The sequence below is a fragment of the Propithecus coquereli genome, unplaced genomic scaffold (genome assembly GCF_000956105.1).
Source record: "Propithecus coquereli isolate 6110/MARCELLA unplaced genomic scaffold, Pcoq_1.0 Scaffold533, whole genome shotgun sequence".
NCBI classification, from domain to species: domain Eukaryota; kingdom Metazoa; phylum Chordata; class Mammalia; order Primates; family Indriidae; genus Propithecus; species Propithecus coquereli.
In genome coordinates, this window is record NW_012151208.1 from 1,247,748 (window position 1) to 1,271,864 (window position 24,117).

The following is a 24,117-nucleotide window of genomic DNA, read 5'->3' on the forward strand; positions in this document are numbered from 1 at the left end:
TCTACCAATCCATGAGCAAGGTAGGTTTTTCCATCTGTTTACATCTTCTACAATTTCTTTTTTTAGTGTTTCGTAGTTCTCCCTGTATAAGTCTCTCACATCTTTCATTAAATGTATTCCTAGATATTTAATTTTCTTTGAGGCTATTGTAAAAGGTATTGCATTTTTGATTTGAATTTTGGCTTGACTGTTATTGGCATATATGAATGCCACAGATTTGTGTGTATTGATTTTGTATAACTCCACTAAGACAACACAGGACCAGAGCAACATTTATTTTTGAGAAGAAACAGAATATTGCATGAACAAAAGGTGGAGCCAGGAGATTACTGGTTCCTTCTTTCAGTCTTCTCGTGTTATCAAGCAGTTCAGCTCTGGGCTCAAACCTGCACATCATGCCCTGGACAAAAGCCCTGCAGTTAATACAACATAACTTCCTTAGAAAATAATTAGTGACTCTCTGTCACTATTTAATCGTACTTGGCAAGGAAGCCAATGAAAATGTTCGTTAACCCAGCATGAAGCACTAGGGGTATGGATCTGATGAGTTTATTGACAGTCCATCTGGTTTATTCCTTCGTTTCACTTCCCCACTTACCTCTTATCAAAATTATGAAGAAGTAAAAAAAAGACCTATCTGAATTTCAACTGCTTTTTGTCTCCTTTGTTGAAGACTAGAAGACAGTGGCTGAAAAACAGGCATAAGAAAGAAGGGAAAAAACTGGGCTCCAAATGACCTGAAAAATGCATCCCTGAATAATAAATTTTTATCACGTTGCCACCTTTTATTTTACTGGAATTACAAGGTGCAATAATAGAAGGTGAAGTCAAAAACTGTCATAAACAAAACTAGAACTCACTCCAGAAGTAAACTAGCTCCTCTTACCGACTTTGAGATCCTCCTGACTGAACATGACTATCAGACCTGAAATTCCAACTTGATTAGGCATGTGGTAAATAATCCCCCCGTGGTCTATCCTCCCTTCCTCTCCTTCTGACATTATACCAACACACTTGAGAGAACATAAAATTAAACATTATTCTCCTGTCAGTAGTTCCCACAGCTATGAAAACATACCCTTTTCAGGTCCCCAAATGGCTACTGACAGGGTGACATCATGAAAACAAACATTCAGGCTCTATTAGATATTTGGCCCAAATTCATGTTTTTGGTGTAAAGATGACATAAATAGGTTACTCTGGTCATTCTTCTGGAATTGTACAAGAGCCACATTAAGTCCTATAATTGACAATCTCCTTTATCCTTTCTTTTGAAAGCAGAAATTCAGTAATATAATCGATAAACAGTTTATAAACACCAGAAAAATTGAGGAGATTCCATTTTATATATGGGTGTGAAGTAGGGATCCAACTTCATTCTTTGACACATGGATATCCAGTTGTTTCACCACCATTTGTTGGAAAGGAGATTTCACTTTGAACTTTAAAAATTCAAAGGAAAAATTTCTGGTTAACTTATTTTTCAGTAATATTTGCAACTTAAGAACCATTAGGAAGCCATGATTGTATTTTGGTTAAAGCGGTGTGTTCTAGAACCATGAATTTCATAAGTAGTGCCAACCCCCACTATTTGGAAAAGTTTTCATCCTGAGTCAGGACTAAAATGTAAACAGGCAAGAAACAGAGGCAGGTCAGCCAAGTGAACTGAATCAAGGAAGTGAGGTTCATAAAGCCAGAGCCACATCCTAGTGGCATGCTTTAAAATGCTGCGTTTTACTTATTTTACTCAGAAAGTTGCTCTTCTTGCTCAAGAGGACATTCAGTGAGGGAAGAATCCTCATGAACAGAAGAACCCCAAGGGCTTCCCACATGCCTAAATCCTCCAATCCTTTAAGTGCTGCCCAAATACAGCCTCACGCTGCATATAATCTCTTGTCCACATCCCTGTTGGCCCATCTGCCTTCCAACCTTGTTTGATGTTATTTACCACGTCATCTCTCTGCTGCTAGAGTCTGAGTTGAAGGCCTCATCCGCTTCATGTCTGCCACCCAAACTGCTCCAGTTGCCATCTTGCACACAGTGGGATGTTTTACTTGTCTAAATAGAGAATAAATTTTATCTCCTCATTTGTAGCAGTAAGCAATCCCTTTGTCCATCAATAGCTCCTGAAAGCTTTGCCATGTTTCAGTCCAATTAAATAATTTATATTCCTGGTGGTGATCCTGAGTCATCAAGAAAAAGTTAAGCTATATCTAATCACCTCCAGGATGAGCGTCAAGTTTATGATATATTTCAGAATCAAGTATTTTCATCAAAATGGTGAAGGAGCTATCCTGTAGCGAGGTAAACTTTAATTTTCCAGAAACCTTTGCTTGTACAGAATATGCCTCTTTGACCGGTAGTGTTAGACCAAAATAAGAACACGGTATTTGACCCAACTGAGCTTTTTGGTTTGTTGTGAAGCCAGGAGTACCACAAAATGGCCCCCAGGAACCAGACTCACAGAGCTCATCCTTCAGGTGTCAGCTTAGATGCCAAACTGTGATGTCCCGAGCCTGGGTCCGGTGTCACTGTGGTGTTTTTCAGCAGCTCCAATCAAAGTGCTCACTTTTGTCTAGTCATCTGAGTCTTCCCCTAGAGAGGAGAGCTCTCTGGGGGCAGGAAATGTGCTGATCTTAGGCATTTATTGTTTCCTCTGTGCCGAGCACAGTGCCTGGCACTTGGAGTGTGCTCAGCAAATATTTGTTGGATGGAAGGATGAATGGATGGATGGGTAGATCCTAACTTCCTTTTCAGCATCACCTCACCTGGGTAGGAAGACATGTCAGCCAAGCAGAATGAAAGAGGAGGCTGACCCGAGAAGAGAGCAGGGGACAAACAAAACAGCAATAACAAGAGTCGACAGTCATTGAGCACCCACTGTGCTCCAGGTGCTGTGGGAACACTGTGTATACCTGGTCTCATCTAAGCCTTACAACCGCTAAATAAGGAAAGGATATTCCTTCAACCAGTGCTTATCATGCACCTACTATGTGCCAGGAACTTGGTGAGGCACTGGGTTTACGGAAGTGAACAGGGTAGACTAGACTGTCCCTCTTAGAGACTACGTTGGGTGGGGAGAGACAGTACATATGTGAATATGTGTGCACTAATTTCAGAGAACAAAGACCTTATGAAGATGGTGAGACAGGGAGATGTTCTAGAGAGTGGGGTCCAGGTGTCACTCGTGCTGAGTCATGAATGACAAGAAAGAGCCAGCTGTGGGAAGAGTTGGGTGTGTGGTGGAGGGCGGGGGAGAATTCTAAGAATGGACTGTAAGTGCAAAGGCACTGTAAGTGCAAAGGCACCAAGGCAGGCTGTGTCCCAGAGTAGAAGGCAGACCACATGGCAAGGTGGGCAGGGTGGGGTTGGTAGGGATCACACCCGGCTGCCTGGGCTGGGCAGGGGGCTCCGGTTTCATACTAAGTGCAGTGTAGTTCTAACCTCCATTCTGAAAATCAGGAAACCAAGACCCAGAGGCTAAATCACATAGCCAGAAAGAGGCAGAGACGAGACCATGAGATTTTTTTTCTCTCCTCAAAGCACTGACGACTATTGCCAAAAGGAAATGATGCCATGGTGGCTCCCCTTGCATGGCTCTGGATTGCCACTGGGCATGGCAGAATTTGGGATTGGATCCATTCCTGAGTTTGAATCTTAGATAAAAGATAGGACAAGGTCTGCTTATTAAGGCTCAGGTGGCCTCTTCAACTTTATATGAAGAGAGAAGGAACTAGAAGGGGAGAGAACTCTTGACCCCTAGTTTCCTATTCTAAACATCCCACAGACATTGTGGGGGCTGCCATCCTCACTGCCCAGGGCCATGGTAAGTGGCATTTCTGCAGCGGGTTTCTGTCAGAGGGTTTCTGTCAGAGGGCTTGGGGAGCAGTTCCAGATCCTTACGCAAGGATTACCCCCTCATTTGGTTCCTGGGCCCTCCCTGTCTTGTTTCAGATAACATCAGGTGGCCAATCTCTCATGCCCAGCCACACTGGGGGGCATCATCGTGTAGCTTCATGCTAAGATGCAGACATTATTTGGAAAAATAGTCCCAGGTTGATGGAAAAGCAAACTTAGGCCTTATCTGCTGGGAGCACTTTGATCTTCCCTCATCTCCGCCAGGAGAGGCTTCATTTCTGAGAGGACACTCAGGGTCTTCCTTCCATTTAGCATAGTGGTAACCCTGTGACATCTTTCTGTGTCTCTGACATCAGAACTGAGCAGCCTGTGTGATTTTAATGGCCTCTTCCAACCTCACAAGAGACCGGCCAACAATTCCAAAGCAATTTTTCCATCTCATCTAGATGGGATTTCCAAGTCAAAATTATCGGATAATTACCATCCAGACAGCTGTTGTGTGCATGGCATTAGGTTCAAGCATTTGACAGGGAGGAATGAATGCAGTTTTACAGATTTTGACATTTCTTAGCACTTTGTGGTGAGCTCAGAAGCCAGCTAGCTACCTAAGTGTCCAAAATAAGAAATATTCCCAAAAGTCAAAGTTTGGAAAATGAGCACTTCTTGTCCCATTATGGTGATGAATGTCTGTTCCACAAGCTTTAACAGAAATAAAAAAAGACACAAGGCAGACTCCAGGAAGCCAGGGCAAAACTCATATTTCTGAGCTAGGGCTTAGAAATGTAAAATAAATCTGAGATGCAACAGAGGGAGGAAGCTCGTCTGTGTCTCTCTCTTTCCAAGCAAGAGTCCACCTGACTCCAGAGTCCACAGAGATTAAAAAAAGAGCTGACCAGAAATATCCTTACCCCACACCTTCTGCCCAGTTTATTTTTTCTTTGACCAAGCATTAATTGAATGTCTACTGTGTGCTAAGCTGGTGACCACTGGAGATGCTGCAGTAAGCAAAACAGGCACAGTCCCGTGCTCCTGGACCTACTGGAAGGAGACAACTACACAGCAATCCCAAACCAAGTGTGACACCTGCTCTTCTAAGGGCTGCTTGTGCAGGGGTTGCGGTAGTGTGTGCCAGGGGTTGGGGAACCTGGAATGCTGCTGAGGAAGTGACACTTATTCTGAGAATCTGAGATTATCAGAATTAGCAAGTGGGGAGGGATGAGAAGGCTTTTTCCAAGAAGAAGTAACAATGTGTACAAGACCAAGATATGGAAAGCTTGTTGCACTGAAGGACCAAAAGGCTGCTCCTGTGGCTTGAGGGAGGTTGGAAGGGGCTGAGCATCGGGAGTGAAGGGCTGAGTGGCAGGAATGAGACAGAGAGAGGCCACGTGGTAAAGGGCATGGTAATGGAAAGAATGAAGGATATGCAAGAGAAAGAGGTGCGGTCATGTGCATTTAGAAACAATATTCTGACAGCTCCATGGAAAAAGGGTTGGAGCCCAACAAAACTGTTGGCAGCAAGATCAGCTATGACGCATTTGCAGGAAAGAGACAATAGGGTGACTTGGATTAGGGTAGTTGTATAAGTTAGCTGTTGCTACCATCATGCCAAGTAACAAAAGGCCTCCAAACTCAGTAGCGTACATCCATTAGCGTATATTTCTCATTCGTGCCTCTGCAGGCTGATCAGTATGTAGCTGACCTGGGCTTGGCTGCAAGCTTCAGATAGGACTTCCCTGTGTGCCTTTCGTCCTCTTTGGACCAGTGGCTTGCTGAGACACATTCTTCTCGTGATGAAAAGCAAAAGTACAAGAGAACATGCCCAACTTCACAAACATATTTCAAACTTGTGCTCATGACAGATCCACTAATATCCTATTGGCCAAAGCATATCACACAGCCAACCCCAAAGTCAGGAGTCAGGAAAATATGTCTGCCCGCCTTGAGGCTATGTAAAGTGTGTGGACATAGAACCCTACCACACGCGAGAGGACGTGAAACCAGCAATCCACTCTGCCTCAGTGGTAGCTGTAAAGCTGGAGAACAATGGAAAGCTAACCAAGAGACTGCAGAAAAAGAAGGAGCAGTACCTGGCAATTGATTTAACATTAGCCCCTAAGTAGCTGTTTGTGATGGGGTGAGTCAGGAGAAACACGGCCTGATCATCAGGATCTTGTCAGCTATTGCAAAAAGTTTGGGTTTTATTATAACTGCCATTGAGGATTTTAGCAGGGTAATGGCATGATTCGCTTTAAATTCTAAGATTGTATTTGATGCTATTTGGAAATGCATTAGAAGGCAAGAGAGGAATAGGAAACAATCAGGACACTGATGACAAAAAGAGATTCTTTTTAAAGGAAGAATTTATAAGACTTTCTGGTGGATTCATGGAGGGGATGAGAAAGAGAAAAACTCAAGGTAACTTCTGGCTCTTTGCTTGGGCAACTAAGTGTATTGTGGTGACAAAGATGGGGGATGGGGAACACAGTTAAGATGAAATTTCAAGGCAGATTAAGGTTGATATGTTTGAGGGTCATCTGGATGGAGATGTCAAGTAGGTAGTGGAATAAATGGGCCTGAAGTTCAGAGGCAAGGTCTTGGCAGCAGGTGTGAACTTGGGAGTCAATGGCATTAATATGGTCAGTGTAGATGGTGAAGAGAAGAGAGCCCAGACCATATCCTGATGTTGGATAGGAAAAAAAATTCATTGAAAGAGACTGAGGAAGGGTCAGCCAGACAGGGGGAGAATCAGAAGAAAGTAGGGCCATGGAGCCATGTTTCAAGGAGGATGGAGCAGCTGAGTATATCAGACCTTGTCCAAGGTCCTTCTCCTAGGGCCGGCTCTGTCAGGCAACCGTCAACTCCTCCAAGAAGCCTACACCCAGCCAAATTTAGTACCTCTGTGATAACATGGGGGTACAATCTCTGATGTGTATATCTCCCCATTAACTTTCCAACTGAGGGAAGAACAGTATCTTATTCAATTTGTGCTCCCCAGAACCCAACAGAGAGCTTCTGTGGAATGAATCAATGAGCCCATGAGTTCTTGATGTCTTCCACATCGTTCTTTCTACCCTTTTCTAGCAACCATTCCCAAATCAGGTCCCCAACACCTGACAGGACACTGCTCTGTCTGCTAGAACCACTGGGCTTGGGGCCCCATGGGTGCTAGAGGCAGCTGGTACAGGCTTGAGAGAAGCCATCACGGGCAGCTCTTCCTAGCTCCACCTCTGGTGACGTCACATTGGTGGTTTGAAATCAGCCATGGTGGAAGTGTTTACATCACAGAAATCAGCAAAATGTCAGAATTCCACTGCCAGGGCCAGTCTATAAACTATTCCCGCAGGACTTGCATCGGTAACTTGGGGACACTTTTGTGACATCTTAATGAGTGAGTCTTCTCAAGGTTGTTCTAACAGAGTTTCTGGGAGCTGCAGTAACACCAACCAATCTCCTTAAGTCTGGACCATTGGATTTCAGATTCTATGTTTGTAAAATCAGGTGATGTTGGGGAAGGAAATGTCCTTACAGTTAATCCCAGGTAAAGGCTTACCTGGGAAGCTGATTCAGTCTCCCTGCTTATTATAGTTTAGGTCCCCCAGAAACTATTCAATCCTGAGACAAGGATTCAGGGCAGGGGGTTTATTTAGGAGGAGCAAGAAACGCTGGTATGAGAGAAGGGAAGAGAAATGGGATTCAGAGAACTGTTTTATGAACAGCGGGTGTGTTAGCAAGCCTGTGACCACCATGGCAACTAAAGCAGAATCCCACGGGGGAGTTCTGGGAAATGGTGCACAGCCCCCGTCTCAAAATGACTCCGTCTGAGAAGGTAGCCGGGGTTTTTGGACACCCACTGCCCAGAATCACTGGGGAGAGCAGCTTCTAGGGTTGTTCACCGCTTGGCACTTCCATGGTTCAAGAAAAAGCCCTCGGGCACAGCTGCAGGTGCTGGCGGTTGGGAGGCAGCCAGCACCCACCGATAGTAATATCGGGAAGGTGGGGGGACACGTATGGGGTACCGATGGCATCTGTACAGTGGCATCCATGGTTCTTACAAGTCATTCAGAACTCTTAGGAAAATGATAGGCAAGGAAAGCCCAGATGCACTTCTGAGGGCTCCTAGTGGGTGAAGAGAGGGACCCTGGCTTTCCTCCCATGCCTGGTAGGGTACATTGAAGAGTCTAAAGTCCAAGTAAAAGTGCAGACTTGACCCTTCACTAGCTTCGTGGCATTGACTACGCGCTTTAACTCCTCTTCGCCTCAGTTGTCTCATCTTCAAATGGGGAGAACAAAACCTACTCTACTTATCTCATGGAGTTGCTGCTGGAACTAAACGCACTATCGTGTTTGTGGGAGGGCTTTGGAAGAGAAAGCACTTAGGCGTGCCAGCTGTCATTAAATTGCTTCTTTTCTGTGGGCTTGTTCACTTTCTTACCTCACTTAATTGCTCAGGGAAAGAGATTCCCATCCAGTGATATTATATAATGCAAAGCCAAGGCTAGGAACATCCATTTGGAAACTACACCCAAACAAGTGTTAAAACTACCCAAATAAGAAAATGCAAAATGACATGAAACATGTGTTCCAAGTTATAAATAAATTAGCAAAAATCCAGGGGCTTCTTATTTTTCCTGAAAGAATTCAGTGGTTGGGTCGAGCTGACCTCAAACCACAGAGAGATTTTAAACTTAGTATGAGGAAAATCAGAATCTTTTAAGATGAGGGTGTTAGATCTCCAACTGCGGTAGGATTCAGGGAACTATTTTATGAACAGTATATATGCATGAAACTTGGTATGAGTGGGTCCTTGTGTGTGTGTGTCAGTACTGAAAAATATACATGCATTGTGGGCCAAGTTCCTGTTGACTTTGGAAGTAGCCAACCTTCTGTTTCCTCTGCAGCAACTGCCAAGAGGGAATTGGAGAATGAAAATGCATACTTGTGAAGGCAAGAAATAAAAACAGCGTTAAATGTCAGGACTGAACGATCTGAGATGTGCCTCACATGCTCTCAGATCAGCATTGCCATGAAGATTTTCTGCATTTGCACTTAGTGTTCCTTGTATCTGTGAGGCAGGGAGGGAGGAAACCATTCAGCTTAACACTGTGCAGGGTTGGAGCTCAAAGGCTTTTGCAAGGGTCATCCAGATGTGAGAAGGGTTTGGTGCTGTTGTCTGGCTTAGCAAGCCCCAGTAAAGTAGTTCTGCTGCCCTCACAGAAAGTTACTGGGATGATGGAAATGTTTTATATATTTGTTGAGGTGTGTGTTGCACACGTATATGTGTTTGTCAAAACTCATTCGATAGTGCGTACACTTAAGATCTGTTCATTTTACTCTATGCAAATGATGCCTCAATTTAAAAAAAAAATTGTGCCTTTGCTTTATTACTTGCAAGGACCAGCTTCGACCAACCCTCAGCATGGTCTGTCTCCCCACTGACTCTCCACTCTTGCCTTTTGCTACCCAGCCTGCCTCCCAACATACACATGCATGAGCACAAGCAAATGCACACACATCACCAACAGGTGCTCATCTAAACATACAGTGTGTGGAGCAGGGGGTTGGGGGGAAGTAGATGCTGGAGTGAGAAAAAACTCAAGACCCAGGCTCTGCCCTCAGAGCATTTGGACTAGCTGGGGAGGTAAGAATGTGCCCCAGGCACAGGCAGAACAAGATCAGTTCCTGCTGAGCAATAATGAACTTAGAAGAGGCAAATGGACTCAGGGCAGGAGTAAAGCAGAGTAAAGGTGGGAAGGAGGTGAGAACCCCACCTGGCTGTACTGACGGTCTCAAAAGAGGGACAGGAGTGTGCTAAGGTGGAAAAGGCAAATTGCTCCAGTTTGGAGAGGGCTCCGAGTGCCCGACTTCAGAGAGGGGACATCAGGATACGAGATAGTGACATGAGGTCTTTAGCAGAGTCTCTAGCTCTGCTCATTAGCAGCTACCCTACTGCAGCGGAAGAGCCACTGTAGGCCTCTTTTCATTTTGATTTTGAATTATAAAAGCAATACACATTGATAGCCCCAAAATGGAAGCAGCGCAGCTGTCCATCAACAGGAGAATAATTAAACACACTATGGTATATTTATACTGTTATGGAAATCAATGAGCTATTCATGCAATGAGAACTATGAAGGAATCTTTAAAAATGATGCCAAGTAAAAGAATGCTCACACAGAAGACTGCACACTATAGGATTTCTAGTGAAGCTCTAGGACAGGCTAAACCACCTGTGGTGGAGAGCAGTGACTGCCCCTGGGCGAGATTGCCAGGAGGGCATGAGAGAACTTTCTAGAACAATGAGGTAATCTTCTGCATCAGGATGGGAATTTGAGTTCCATGGTGCATGCATTTCTCAGAATCCATTGAATGGTGCAATTTTGATCTGTGAATTTTACCACATAAAAATTGCATCTAAGAATAAAACACCCATGAACTACAACTGACCTCTACTTAATGAGATACAGGCAGGGGCACAGCGTACTGGTCTCTGCTGCTTACTTTGAAGTTCATTAAAAAATAAGATGGTGTAATTATTTTAACTTTTCTGAATGCTTGAAAACTTTCATATAACATGTTAGGTAAAAATAATAAAATAAAAAAAATAAAAAGCTATACCTGCTCATTAAAAAAATCACATAAAAGTGAGGGAGAGAGAGGACGATGGGCAGAGATCACACTGCTTCTGGAACATTATCCAGGAAGAGTCATCCAGGGTCTCTCTGCTTCTGGCCTCTCTCTGACCAGTCCCTGCTGCCTCACAGACACACTGGTCTTCTTGTAAACCACATTCAAAATGAGACCTTGGGGTAGTCATCATTCATTCGTCAATTACATATTAACCACGTGGTGTGTGCCAGCCCCGTGCCAGGCAGAGGGCATCTGTAATCTAGCAAAGTATTGAACAAGGAGCTACAGGTGATGAGTTTATAAAAGCGGCAGCCAGGGAGGTGGGCCAGGCAGCTCGCCCAGTGGGCGGGGAATAATGGCCCCCAGCCACTGAGAATTTATCACATACCAGGCCCTGTTCAAGAGTTTCACTTGGATTAACTCAGGGACTCTGCGCACGTACCCGTAACGTTGGAACTGTATTATCCACATTTTACACACCAGAAAAGCAAGGCTCAGGGAAGTTAAAGTCACTTGTCCATGACTACACAGGAAGTAAGTGACCAAGCAGGGACTGTAAACCCAGGAAGCTGGATCTGGAGCCCATGCCCTACATCAGGAGATGGCAAACTTTTTCTATAAAGGGCCAGAGAGGAAATATTTTAAGCTTTGTGGGCCACACAGTCTCTGCCAAAACAACTCAACTTGGCTGTTGTCATGTAAAAATAGCCATAGGTGATATGTACGTGAATGAGCTGAGTTCTGATAAAATTATATTTACAAAAAAAACAGGCAATGGGCCAGATTCAGCCTGTGGGTCACAGTTTTAGGACCCCTGTGCCAAACCACCCAGAGTCTCCAGTGGCTGGGAGATGTTCATACTAGACCAGAAGGCCACTGAAGGAACCCCCAACTCTTGACTGTCACTTCCGTGTACAAGTGTGAGAGTCAGATAGCAAGGAATAAATACAGGCTTTGAGACCCCTGATCTCTAACAATGAAAACTCAAAAATACACCCCTGGGTGCATATAGCAGTTCGTGACCAAAGGAAGGCTGCAGAGAGAAAGGTGAGAAAGTTAAAACACTCAGAGACCAGGAGAAAGAGTGAGTCGTCTCTCGTCCCTGGGCCCAGATTAAGATTTCCAGCAGCACTGTTCTTCGAGATTTTATGTGAAAGTAGGAAGAGTAAAGTTCAAACGCTTTGGTTTAACATGATTCATCTTGACAATACCTGACCAAAGAGAATTTTCCTGCTTGGATCTTTGCTCTCACTGACTCTTTACTTCTTAAGAGTAAGAAATCACTATCCTCCATTCTTGCTGCTGACAAGGTTTCGACCCCAGAGCTCAAAGGGCAGTCTGAGCTGGGCATGCATTGCCCCTGTTCTTAGAAGAATCTGTGTGTGCAGTGTTGAACGTGAAGAGTTCAAAAGGATTTCTGAGTGTTTCTTCATGGTTTCGGGGTCGACCCAAGGACAGAGTGACCAAGGACAGCCCCAGAGGCTCTTCCTCATTCTGCTCAGGGCCTTTGTGCACTGAGGAGCCCACTCTCCCCTGTGACACTGGGCAGGGCACATGGGCTCATCACAGAGTCAGTGTGGATGGAATATTTGCGGGGAGAACATCTCTGAGTACAACACAGTTGTGACGCACTTCTGAGTTCTGGCCTCCCTGTACCAGCCCCACTAATGAAAGAGGAAAATCTGTCCACAGCCGGGTTGAGGGTGTGCATGAAGCTCAGCTCAGTTGGACTGAGATGGGGCGGATACACCATTTTTCTGCACTGACTTAACCAGGTCAACCCATTGCTTTAGTGTCATGGAAATATGACATGAGTCTTTCTTTATTCTTAGGAAGGCATTTGGTGGTTGAGAACCATTTCCCAGCTGGGACGAGCAGATGGTTGACTTTCAGGGACTATGAGTCACAAGAGAAAGAGTCCAGTTCACTCCCTCCGTGACAGAACGTTGCTTAGTGAGATGTAACTGGATCTTCACAGAAGGGGTTGGCTGATTAGGGCATATAGTGTCCTGTCACCAAAAGATGAACTTGACGTGCCCACCTGAGGAGACACCTCCATGTCCCCCCAACGCATACCCCAGTGGTGAACTGGTGAAATGACAGCAAGCCATACCTTGAACTTTATCAGAAGGGCCCAAGGCTACTCTACTAATAATCGCCACTTAGTTGTCTAATGAAAACAATGCACAAATCAGCCAGCCTCGCTTTCCCTCTTCATGAACATGAGTGAGCTTTTCACTCCCTGCAGAACAGCGTACATCGGTTGGGGGCTGTAGTCCTCAAACCTGGATGCCCATAAGAGTGTCCAAGAGAACTTGTGAAAAACGAATGTCAAATTCCCTTCCTCAGAACCTCTGGAGATCAGAAGAGGTGGATTTAGCCTTTGTACTTACCTTCTCTAAATGAGTGGTTCTTCCCTATGCATCAGAATCACCTGGAATTAAAGCATAACTCGATAGGCCTGCTTCAGAGCTTCTGATCCAGGGGATCTGGCTGGACCTGACATTCTAACAAGTTCTCAAGTGCTGCTGTGGCTGGCCCAAGACCACCCTTGGAGAACCATTGCTCTAAGGCGTCCCTTCTATTTCAGGGCAGCCGGCCTCACCACCTTCCTCAAATGCACAAGTGGCATCTTCTCTACACTATGGAAGAAACTCTCTGACCTTTTTTGGCCCCTCAGTGCTCTCTACCTGCGCTGCCAGACACTGTAGCCACTAATCGCATGTGGCTCTTTAAATGCAAATTTCATTAAAGATAAACAAGATTAAAATTTTATTCCTCAGCTGCATGAGCCATATTTCGAGCACTCAATAGCCATGTGTGTCTAATGGCTACTGTACTGGTCAGCACAGATGGGGTCCGTTTCCATTCTCACAGAAAGTTCTACCAGACAATGCTCTTCTCCAGGAATTCCAAAAATTCCAAAAATTCTCTCTCTCTCTCTCTCTCTCTCTCTCTCTCTGTCTCCCCCCCCACCCCTCATCAGTTTTCCTGGTAACCCCCTTACTGTACTGTGAAAAACAAACTCCCCAAAATCCTTTTACAGCATCAGAGATGGAATTTTAACTTTCTTTTACTTACACACTACACCAACCCTCATCCACCTCTTTCCGTCAAGTTAGGGGAAGGACACAGACATTTTGATGCAAGAGGCATAAAATGTTTATTCGTATGTTTCCATCCCTCATGCCATGAAATTCACCCTAAAAGCAGTATGAGTTTGAGAAAGCAAAAGCTCCCTGGAGGTAAGGAAACGCATCAGCAGGGAAGTGTTGTGAGCAACAAGAATCACGCAACATATGCTGGAGAGTCGGAGCGGCGGCGGGGCCGTCCAGCTGGGGCACCCCTGTTAAAGGTGAGGGCAGGATCGGGCTGAGAGTAGACAAAACAAAGACAATCCTGGGTTTTTAGGAAGGCACACATCGCAGGCACAAGCTGCAGGGCATGCCTGCCAAAACTGTCTTTTGCTTTTTCATTCTAGAGGAGAGATTTGGAATCCCTGCCACACGGAGTTGCTGGAGTGCCCTGCACTAAGCAGATGCCTTTGCAGAAGCCTAACTCACTCTCATCCTTCCTTACAGATTCGGCTGAACAGCAGGGGGCTGATCTACTCCGTGGGCTTGCTCCTGGCCTCCGTCTTTGTCACGGTAGGTCTGCAGCTCTCTCCCTGTTCTCGAGTTTGCCTGTCCTTCCCTCCTCTTGGGTTCTCTGGAGACCAGATGGGCTTGGCCTCCTAGTGAATGGGGACAATCCACCTCCAGACATCCCATCTCCTGGCTACTTCTTCTAGAAATGCATCCTACCAACTCACTAGAAAGTCTTCTTCCTTTCTGAAAGAAGCCAGCCCTCCTCTCAGAAGCACGGCCCTGTCTCATGTCAAGCAAAACTGTTTTATTGAAAGCAAAGAGGAAATCCCACTTCACCTGTAAGATTAGTCATGGGAAGGTAGAGTCCAGTTAACTGATTGTTCCAGGTTACTAAATGTCTCTATAAATCCTTGGATTTTACTAATACTCAGAGACTAGAAGTGTATTTTATAGAGAGTGTACTTTTATGCCTTTCCACTCTCTCAGCCATTATGCCCATTTGTGTAATTTAGTATTCCCAACTCAACCGACATGTCTGGTGGGAACAAATTCACACCAGTGCATGACTGACTCACACGAAATATCCACTGACATAGAAATATGCTGTTGAATTTTCACATTCATGAACACTAAGACACAATATGTGTCTTCCTTAATTTTTTAAGGAAATATTCATTGAGTTTCACCTGGCATGATGTTAACATACTTATGGCAGAGAATGGGAGTTCAGAAAGGCAAGCAGGAAGCAAGAGAAGCAATTTAGAGGGTCAGGATATGAACCAAATGTCAAGATTTTACCAAAGCAAATACTGCCTTCCACAAAGTGAAAATCTGCATAATTCGTTCTTCCATAGTTTAGGAGATTCTTCAGTTCTGGTGTGACTTGAAGTTATGATACTTGTAAGAGTCACACACTATGCTTAAAGCTTTGCATATATTCTCCCATTTGGAGCTCATCACACCCCCATGAGGCAGTAGCTAATGTCAGCCCCATTGCACAGATGAACACCTGAGGCCTAGAGAAGTTAAGTGACTCACCTTTGTTGAAGGGAGGAGCAAGATAGGTGACACCAGAGTGCACGCCCACAGCCTCTGTGCTTCTCCTTGGGCTGTGCTATAGTCATACAATCTACAGGAGACCATGCTAACCACTTGCTGGGCTGTCGAAATGTGGTTGTTGAAAGGCTAAAGAGAAGTAGGTTTGGGAAGGAAAAGCAATTTCAAACACCTTAAGTTTGCAATGCCTATTTCACATCCAAGAAAAGACGTCAAGAAAGTCATTGGAAACATAATTCTGAGTTCAGGAGAAATGGCCCAGCTGGAGACACCAGCATGGAAATGGTACTTAAAGCCCAGCAATTGGGGGAGATCACCAAGGCAGTCAGTGTAAGTGAAAAAGAGAAGAGGCCCAAGATCTGAGTCTTGGTGGCCTCCGATGGTAAAGATGAAATACCTAAAGACACAGAAAATGAGCAGCTGGAGAGGTAGGAGGAAAGCCAGGAGAGTGTGGCATCTGGAAGCCGAGTAGAGAAGAGGTCCCCAGGTGGAGGGAGATGTGGGCTGTGACAGGTGAGATGAGCCCTGAGCGTTGGCCATTGGGGTTAGAAATGCAAAGTCACGGTGCCATGATGGTGGTTCTGTGAAGCTGAGCAGAAGTTGCTAACAGAGAATGGAAGGGAGAGATTGGAGTCAGCCAGCTGATGGTCATGACTCTTTCACATTATCTAGCCATAAAGACGGAGAGAAATGGAAATTAAGAAAAGGTGTAGTTATTTTAAGATGAGAGAGATAACAGCTTCATCGAATTTAAAGTGAGACCCATCAGCATGGCCCCGATGGTCAGCTGCATGGATGGAGCATGGACCAGGTGGAGACTTGAATTGAACTAAGGGCTGTGGCTTAGCCAAGCAGGAACAACAGCGTGGGGGAGAGGCCAGGGTATCAGGGCAGTGCCTGGGAGCAATTCTAGCAATTGTGGAAAAAATTGATGCAGGGTAAGAGGAGTGGGGGAGGGAAGAGTGGGCGAAACCCAAGGAAGTGGTGATGGTGTCAATGAACTATAGAACTTGGGGGTTTGTGGGGTTGTGGGAGCTGGGAAGTAGGCTGGAAAGAGAGATTCAAGCCAGAAAGTAGGATGTTTACGCTGAGATGACACAGCTGTTTCTTTTACTTGTGATAGCAGGATTTAGGTCACAGTGCTTCCCAGTAGAACTTCCCACAATGAGATGGCCTGTCCCTGCACTGGACAGCAGCCACTGGCTATGTGCGTGTGGCTTGTGAGCACTTGAAATAGTGGGATTTCAACTGTGCTTTTAATTTTATTTCATCTAAATTTAAATGGGTAGCTCCTATGGCCGAGGCAGAGTGGAGGACCAGGACTTGAGGAAACAAGGTGTTGGGAAGCCCCTCTCTGGGGCAGAAAGCTCCAGGGATGGGTGGTGACCAGGGTTGCACAGTTGGCTGCAGCCAGATAGCATAGATAGGGACAGTCCGAAGACCTGAGATTCCAAGCTCAGTGTTTCATGGAGGAGAGAAGGAAAATGATTTGGAGAATCCCTGAGGGGCTGGGGTACAGCTTGCTGACATCCAGGCATAGCCTCTGCTGCCTGAGAGGACTACAGGGGTGAGAATGGCCCCCCAGGGGAGAACCAGGGTCTGCCTAGGGGAGGTGAGGAAAGGCCCCCAGGGATGTGGGGTTGGAGCCCAAGGGACAAGGGGTGGCTGCTATGACTGTGCTTACTAGTCTTGTCATGTTTTTCAAGTTATTTCCTCTCATCTTGATCTTGATGTTCTTGCCTTCCACAATCTGAGAAGTGGATTTTGCATGCTCAGAGAGCATCGGCACCCTGCCTGGAGCCCACCATCGGCAGCCCTTCCCTCGAGTCCCCCCAGGTTCCCCGCCCTTGGCCATCTCTTCCCAGTGCCCTCTGAACTCCTTCTGTGCCTTGCAGGTGTTCGGCGTCCACCTAAACAAGTGGCAGCTGGACAAGAAGCTGGGGTACGGGTGCCTCTTCCTGTACGGCGTGTTCCTGTGCTTCTCCATCATGACCGAGTTCAACGTGTTCACCTTCGTGAACTTGCCCATGTGCGGGGACCACTGAGCAGCCACCAGCAGGGGCTCGGTTCCTTCTTTTCTGTGCAATATGAGACCCGGCCATACCCGAGTCACGCGGGCCCCCGGGGCCATGGCGTTCGCCTCTCCCGTGCTGTCCACAGGCCTCTGCTCCTGTCCTGGTGGACCAGGTACCCCCGCCCCATCCCTCTCTCCCCCAACCTCCATGGGTCCAGCCTATGCCGCACTCCCTCCTCCATGTGAAGACACCCGACATCCACGTGAATTCCCAAGCTCCATTTCTGAACAGTGACTGAGATTCTAGAAAAACTGGCTGCTAACTGGCCCAAGCCAGGCAAAACTTACTACAATCCCTCCTCCTTTTTTAAGTTATTTGATGGAAGACTAACCTAATTTATGACCTGAGACTGTTGAAGACATATAAAGAGGAGAAGGTCCACTAATCCCAGGGAGCGTTTGGGATTTTGTTTTGTTTGGAGGTGATTTCTAGGTTGCTGGCTTTGGGGGTTGTTTTATTTCGAGGGGTTTCCCCATTTACTCCTTTTCTTCGAGAGATCAAGAGCTTTTCTTGCATCTTCTTTCACTGGGCTCTGGATTAGTCAAGGATCCAAAGGTTGCACCTGCTGTGTCCTCTGGAATGGAATCCCAGGCACATTGGAGTCTGCGTGGATTTAGTGCTTATTAGAGGAACCACGGGGCAAGGCCACCGGGAACAAATCCATGTCATTTTATACCCAAGGACGCCTCACTAAAGTCCTGTGGGCGTCACTTAGGGGAGCGCAAGTTTTTGGAGGAAGAAGACAGCTTCCCTCATGTCCATTATGACCATCTCTTTCTCACTAGGTTCTTTCTAGTTTTTCAAGCAATAGTTCTCACCTGCCTGAGGCCTTTGACAAAGGGGCCCCAGTTAAACTATCCACCTGTGAGGCGCCAGGCAGTCAATGACAGAAGCTTCCCCAACTTGTGAGTCCCTGAGATGTGCTCTTGTTGCTTGGCACTTGGGGTGACAGGGAGTGACCCAGAGGCCACCACTGCTTTTCATGCAGGAATTACAGACACTGGTTTCTTGGAAAATGGAGAGAAGCGCACTTTGCACAGATGTCGTCAATTAAGTCCCAATTTGCCACTTGGTATCGAGTACACTGGACCCTGACAGCTGGCTCTTGGGCAAATGTCCTTCCTCACTGGACGCCACGGTCAAGTCATCCCAGCTGCACCCCTCCCCTTCCGGAGGGATGGCCAGGGAAGGAGAAAACAGAACTGACACCTTCAAAACCACAGAATGTTCAATGCAGACTCACTCAAGGGCATAAGTTATTGTGAACGATTTTGCCAATCACTGCTCGACAGCCCTGCTAGATTTTGTATGATGCTGAATTATTATGCAGACTAATTCTACCGAGTTGAGACACACCCATGCTTGTTACACTTGTATTTATTGAAACTGTGGATTCTTGCCCGTGCTGTCCCTTGTATTTACTTTAAGCACTGATCACTTATCATTCATTCGGTATGGTTTTCCCCGTCCCTTGTACACATTCTGGTATGAATTGTAAAAATAACCTGCTACAAATTGGTTGAATGTCTCTGTCTGTGGTGCAAGCCAAGGCCAGCATTAGCGGATGAGGCACCTGCCCAACTGAGGAACAGGGGAGGATATCACCAATTTGGGCTCTCAGAGCTAAGGCACACTTATTGATTCTGTTGCACATTTTGCACTGGTTTATGGCAATTGTTTTCTTGGACAGATAGTGTAAAATAAACTTCTCTGTTCTGTATCCTTCCTTGAGCAGGTTGCATTACTTTCTCCCCTGGATGTTGTTCATTTTACATGGAGGAGAATGCATGAAAGATGAAAGGCTCACGGTGACTAAGTGGCCAGGCATTTGTGCATGCACTGTTTCTGCATTGACTCGCATGGAAAGCTGGTGTTATGTCTGGTAGATTGTGAGACTGAAGTGGGTCCCCTCTCAATCTTAAAGGGACTTTGGGCCTGTCATCCTTTCTTAGAATTCTAGAATCCCACTTGTCCTAGAAGACATGTGACAGAGTCATGTTAGGAATTCCTTCTTTCAGATGGACACGAGAGAAAGAGCATCACGGTGCTGATGGTGACATTGTGCAATGGTCAAGTTCTCCGTCCTGTCTGATGGTGGTAGATTTTAACTGGAAAAATTATGACTTCCCCAGAGCCGATTCCTTAAAAGGGGCAGTAACATATAGCTGTAATAAGCCATGTTTTGATGTTCTGATCTTCTGTGACTCTCAAGAAATAACCACCCAGATCTACAATTAGATCTGGTTTCTACCTGAAATGCAACACAATCTATTTATAGGAATCAGAAGAAAAATAGCTACTGATTCACAGCACCAATTTTATTTAAATATTTAAAAATATATATTCCCAGGGTGGGATCAAATACTAGGTACTTACCTTTGCTTTGAGTGTTTACATCTTAAAATGTTTTACTTCTGTCTTTGTGCATTTTACAAATATACCCTGGACACAGAGCAGGATATTTTCATCCCACTGATTGTTGCTTAGAAAGCATAAGGTACTTTTATATTAAATATTCTGTTAGACTAGTCTTAATTAGTTTTACTCTTAGTCTCAAGCAAAGACATTTTGTCAAAAGGTTTTTAAAAAACAACAGCACATTTTCTATGAAATCTTTAAAAACTATGACTCCATTTTCAAAATCAAAATTCTAGGATGAGGTAAAGTTTCCATGTTTCCGTGCATGATGATTGCCTACCCAGGAACTGTGAGAGTTTTCTTTGTGAAATGACGATTTAGCATATTTCTGTCCAGATCTCAGCCATGCATGATGGCGTCTTGAATCGCTGATTGAGAACTTGGTTTGAAATGAGCCAGCTGTCCAGGGCTGCAGAATTGCTGATGTTGCTATCTTCGCTGCTTCTGCTGCTCTGGGACTTGAGGGGGGCTGGGATGGGTTTGAGGAAAGAACGTTTTTCAGTATCTCCAAACCTAACAGTGTTGCTAGAGAAACTCCCACAGCAATTTTCTGAGATGGCTGAACTCCCCAGGCTGCCGTCTCATGCACAAGTGGGACATCCCCCTGGCCTTGGCCAAAGGCAGATGGACACTGGGGCTCCCGTACTTTCTGCAGAGCACATCCTAGTGCCTCCCCACCCCCTCCCCCGGAGGCACCTAAAGAAGGACCTCTTCTTCTAGAGACTCTGTTCCGACACTGGCCTGGGGTTGAGGCTACTGTCAGCATATGCGTTCAGATGGCCTCAGATACACAGGCCACGAAAAGGGGATTTTGCCAGACACACTGGAAAGGTAACTTCTGCCTCCTTCCAAAGGAAAGTGCTGGCCCTGCCTTTTGAAGAATAGTGCACTTTCATAGGTATGTGTTTTGTATTTACCTCCATGAAAGAGACCTGGGATGGAGGATGGGTGGGTGAAGGCTGTTATGTTTTCCTAGGTTTTTTGCTGCAGACACTTACAGCTTACAGTCCTAAATTTACAAACTAGGGATTTGAGACTTTGTATAGCTCAAACAGCACATTTGAACTCATTGAAAGCTCTTGGACTTCAAAGAGAAACCTAAATGTTAAAAAAGGTAGGGGGGGGAATATTATAAAGTCTAGACAGTTTTCAATTGTGGTATATAAAAATAGCAATAACATCCAACTTGCAGTAAATGTAACCGTATGTAGCCTTAGAACTTTACCTAATTGTTCTTGAAAATATTCAGATTGTTGGGAAAAATTAGAAGTGGGATATTGGTGATGGTGAAGGTGTTTTTCAAGATTTATTTATTTTCACCTTTTCAAAATAAGATAACTGTCCCATTAATAGAATAATTATCCAATTATTCTGACCCATTTCCATCAACTATTTTGAAATAGATGGGACATTTCCATGTTGGATTTTGCATAGTCTCATACTAAATAATGAATCTTGTTTATTATTTTGATATTTTCTGCAATGGCTGGTAATACACACACACACACACACACACACACACACACACACACCATCTATCTGGTACCAAAACTCTGTATGAAAACAAGCCAGTGAAGCTTTGAAATTTTTCCAAATATCCAACTGTCTCTTATTATATAACTGCAGGAATGGGGTGGATTCAGCAAACTCGTCTCTGTTAAATACAAAGCTATGTGTTCATTGCATCATCATCCAGAGATGTGGGCATTTCTGAGCAGCTGAAAAAGTCAGGAACCGAGGCCGTGGAGCAGGGAGCAGATTAGCAAAGTACGTGAGATAGATTATGCCGTGCCCCAGAAATGATTTCATGTTGAACTTTATGCTTAGTTTCAGAACACAGGGCAGAGTAATAAAACTCCATAAAAATGTTTCAGATGGCTTACTGTTGCACTCAAGGCATTTATTTTCTTAATAAAGTATACCCAGTAGTCCCATTAATTTAAGAAGTTTTTGCTAAACCTCAATGTAACAAATATTCTTGCCAAGTTGCAGAAATTTAAGCATAGTGAGTAGTCATACTTAATATTCATTTTGCTTTTGGTCTTTGTTTTTACAACAGGTAGGAGGAAAGGGAAGATTTAAGATTACAGTTTTGGCGTATATAGTGTGCCATTTAAGGGTTTTTCTTACTTGAATTAATTTACATAAACATATGCCTATATACATAAATTATATTTCTTCTTTACATAACTTCCAACTTACCCTATTTATCCAAAGCTGAATTTGGAGATGTTGCATCTTCTGGTTTGTTGGGACAATCAATGCGGGAACTAATTCCAGAAAATTACAAGTAAAACTTGGAATGAAATGTGATGAGCAATTTCAGAATCCTTGTAGTTGTGGGTGGGTGCAGTGGTTCATGGCTATAATCCTAGCACTTTGGGAAGATAAGGCAGGAGGATTGCTTGAGACCAGGAGTTCAAGACCAGCTTGGGCAATATAGCAAGACCCCATCTCCACAGAAAAATAAAAATTATGTGGGCATGGTGGTGTGTGCCTGTAGTCCCAGCTACTTGGGAGGCTGAAGCGGGAGGATCGCTTGAGCCCAGGAGTTCAAGGTAATAGTGAGCTATGATCATCCCATTGCACTCCAGCCTTGGTGACAGAGTGAGACCCTGTCTCAAAAAAAAAAAAAAAAAGAAAGAAAGAAAGAATCTTTGCAGTTGCTTTTTGGGTACTTCTGAGCCATGCTTACAGGTCATTGCTAAAAAGAGATGCACTTGTATGTGAAGGTGCTTTCAGTATAAAACTGGTATTTTTGAACTCTTGCAAGAAAAAAATGTACTCCACTCAGTTTCATATCTTTCTTTTTGAGATGCTAAGTCAGGCATTTCCTCTCTCTCGCATGATTGACCAAGGATGATTCATTTTTCAAATGCTATGTACTAAATCTGTACTGTTTGGTCATCATTGCTCTAACCACCAGTGAGTTTGAACCAAAACACCTACTGCTTTATTCTTAGGAGAATTTATTTTGTCTACTGGTTACAGGTTTCCAGCACATCTAAAAATTTATTGTCATAGCAGGTAGAATTTGTTCCCTCCATTTGCTTAAATATTCTATTCGACTTCATTTATTAAAAAATGTTTACTTGCATTTATTCATCTTAGTGTCTACATTTGTGTTTCCAAAACTTATGCATACATCAGAATTACCTGGAGACTTATTAAAATACAGATTTCTGGACCCTGCCCTTAAATTTCTGACTCAGTAGATCTAGAGATAGATCCAAGATTTTGCATTTCTCGCCAATTTCCACACATCACTGCTGCTGGGTCTGGAGCCCACTTTGAGAATCACTGGTATAAATGTCATTTGCCCATAAAGCCACACTTTTTCCTACACCAGCCCCTACCAATATCATTGGTTTATAGCTTATGGAAAACAAATGCACACAGACACACTCATACACACACACACACACACACACACACACACACACACACACAGGGGTACTATTTCATTCTTTCAAAATTCTTTTTTCTTTCTACTTGCACCGAGGTAATGAATGGCTGAAAGTAGCAAAAGAAACATGTTCGATTCTTCATGTCCGTGTTTTCTATCATCCTGTAGGCTGTCTGTTTCCAGCTAAAAACAGCTTTTGAGTTAAAGTCAAAACAGATCAAAGTAAATGGCTTAAGATGAAGATGCAAGAAAGCCAAGATTCTTCGTGAGGTATTCACTGGGCAGAGATGGGAGCAGGTGACCACAATTCCATTCGAGGTGAAAAGGATTTAGTTATAAATCACAAGAAAAATTAACAGCAAATATAGGAAAATTTTATTTTGCACATGACCCCATATTTGCACATTATAACCACATATAGCTAATGTTCTAATCTAAATATGTGATTTTGAACCAGCAAAGGTGTCATGACACAGAAAAGAAATAAAAGGCATGCACCAGCCTGGGCCACTAAGTGCTTCAGATAATAGCACGTGTCCCATCATGTCTAAGAAACAAGAGCAGAACATACGCAGCCATGAATCTCCTGCCTGGGGCTCAGAAACCTCCATGGACAGGCAGTGGCCATAAGTCACAGGAAAATGATTGAAAATGGTGAGAGGTATAGACAGGAATGGCTTGTGCCTGTGGCCACCCCTTAACTTAGGCATGGGCTCTTGGTTTATCCACAAGAACTCAGAGGATACACTGGGCTTCAAAGTGACGTGGTAAAGCTACATTTTTATGAAGTCCACTAAAATTTTTGCTCTCAGTTAGGAAGTGGGTTTAAATATTGGTAAGCATTACCCAGGGCAGGGCAAGCAAGGCGGAAGGGTAAAGTCCTCCTGTCCCAAAATAGAATATTTTACTCTTGGCCTGTGCCAGTATAGAGTGGTCAGCTGAAAGACAAGGAGGTGTGTCACAGATGCTCTAAGAAGACACCGTGTGACTCTCTTCTTGGGGGTGGCATCACCAGTCAAGACACGTGCTTCTACAGCAGCACCGTTGCCATGGGACCTACTCTTGTCTCTACAATGGAATGCAAGGATGT

At 44.6% G+C, this 24,117-nt stretch overlaps 1 protein-coding gene across 1 annotated transcript in view; it reads left to right on the forward strand.

Moving 5' to 3' along the window:
* The window catches only part of SLC24A3 (solute carrier family 24 (sodium/potassium/calcium exchanger), member 3), a 461,500-nt gene extending 442,580 nt beyond the window's left edge, over positions 1 to 18,920 (forward strand). The window contains exons 16-17 of the mRNA XM_012657205.1: positions 14,067 to 14,132; positions 17,024 to 18,920. Of these exons, the coding sequence (XP_012512659.1) occupies positions 14,067 to 14,132; positions 17,024 to 17,173 (216 nt within the window). The 3' untranslated portion in view covers positions 17,174 to 18,920. The remainder of the gene's footprint in view (positions 1 to 14,066; positions 14,133 to 17,023) is intronic.
* The last annotated feature ends 5,197 nt before the right edge of the window (positions 18,921 to 24,117 follow it).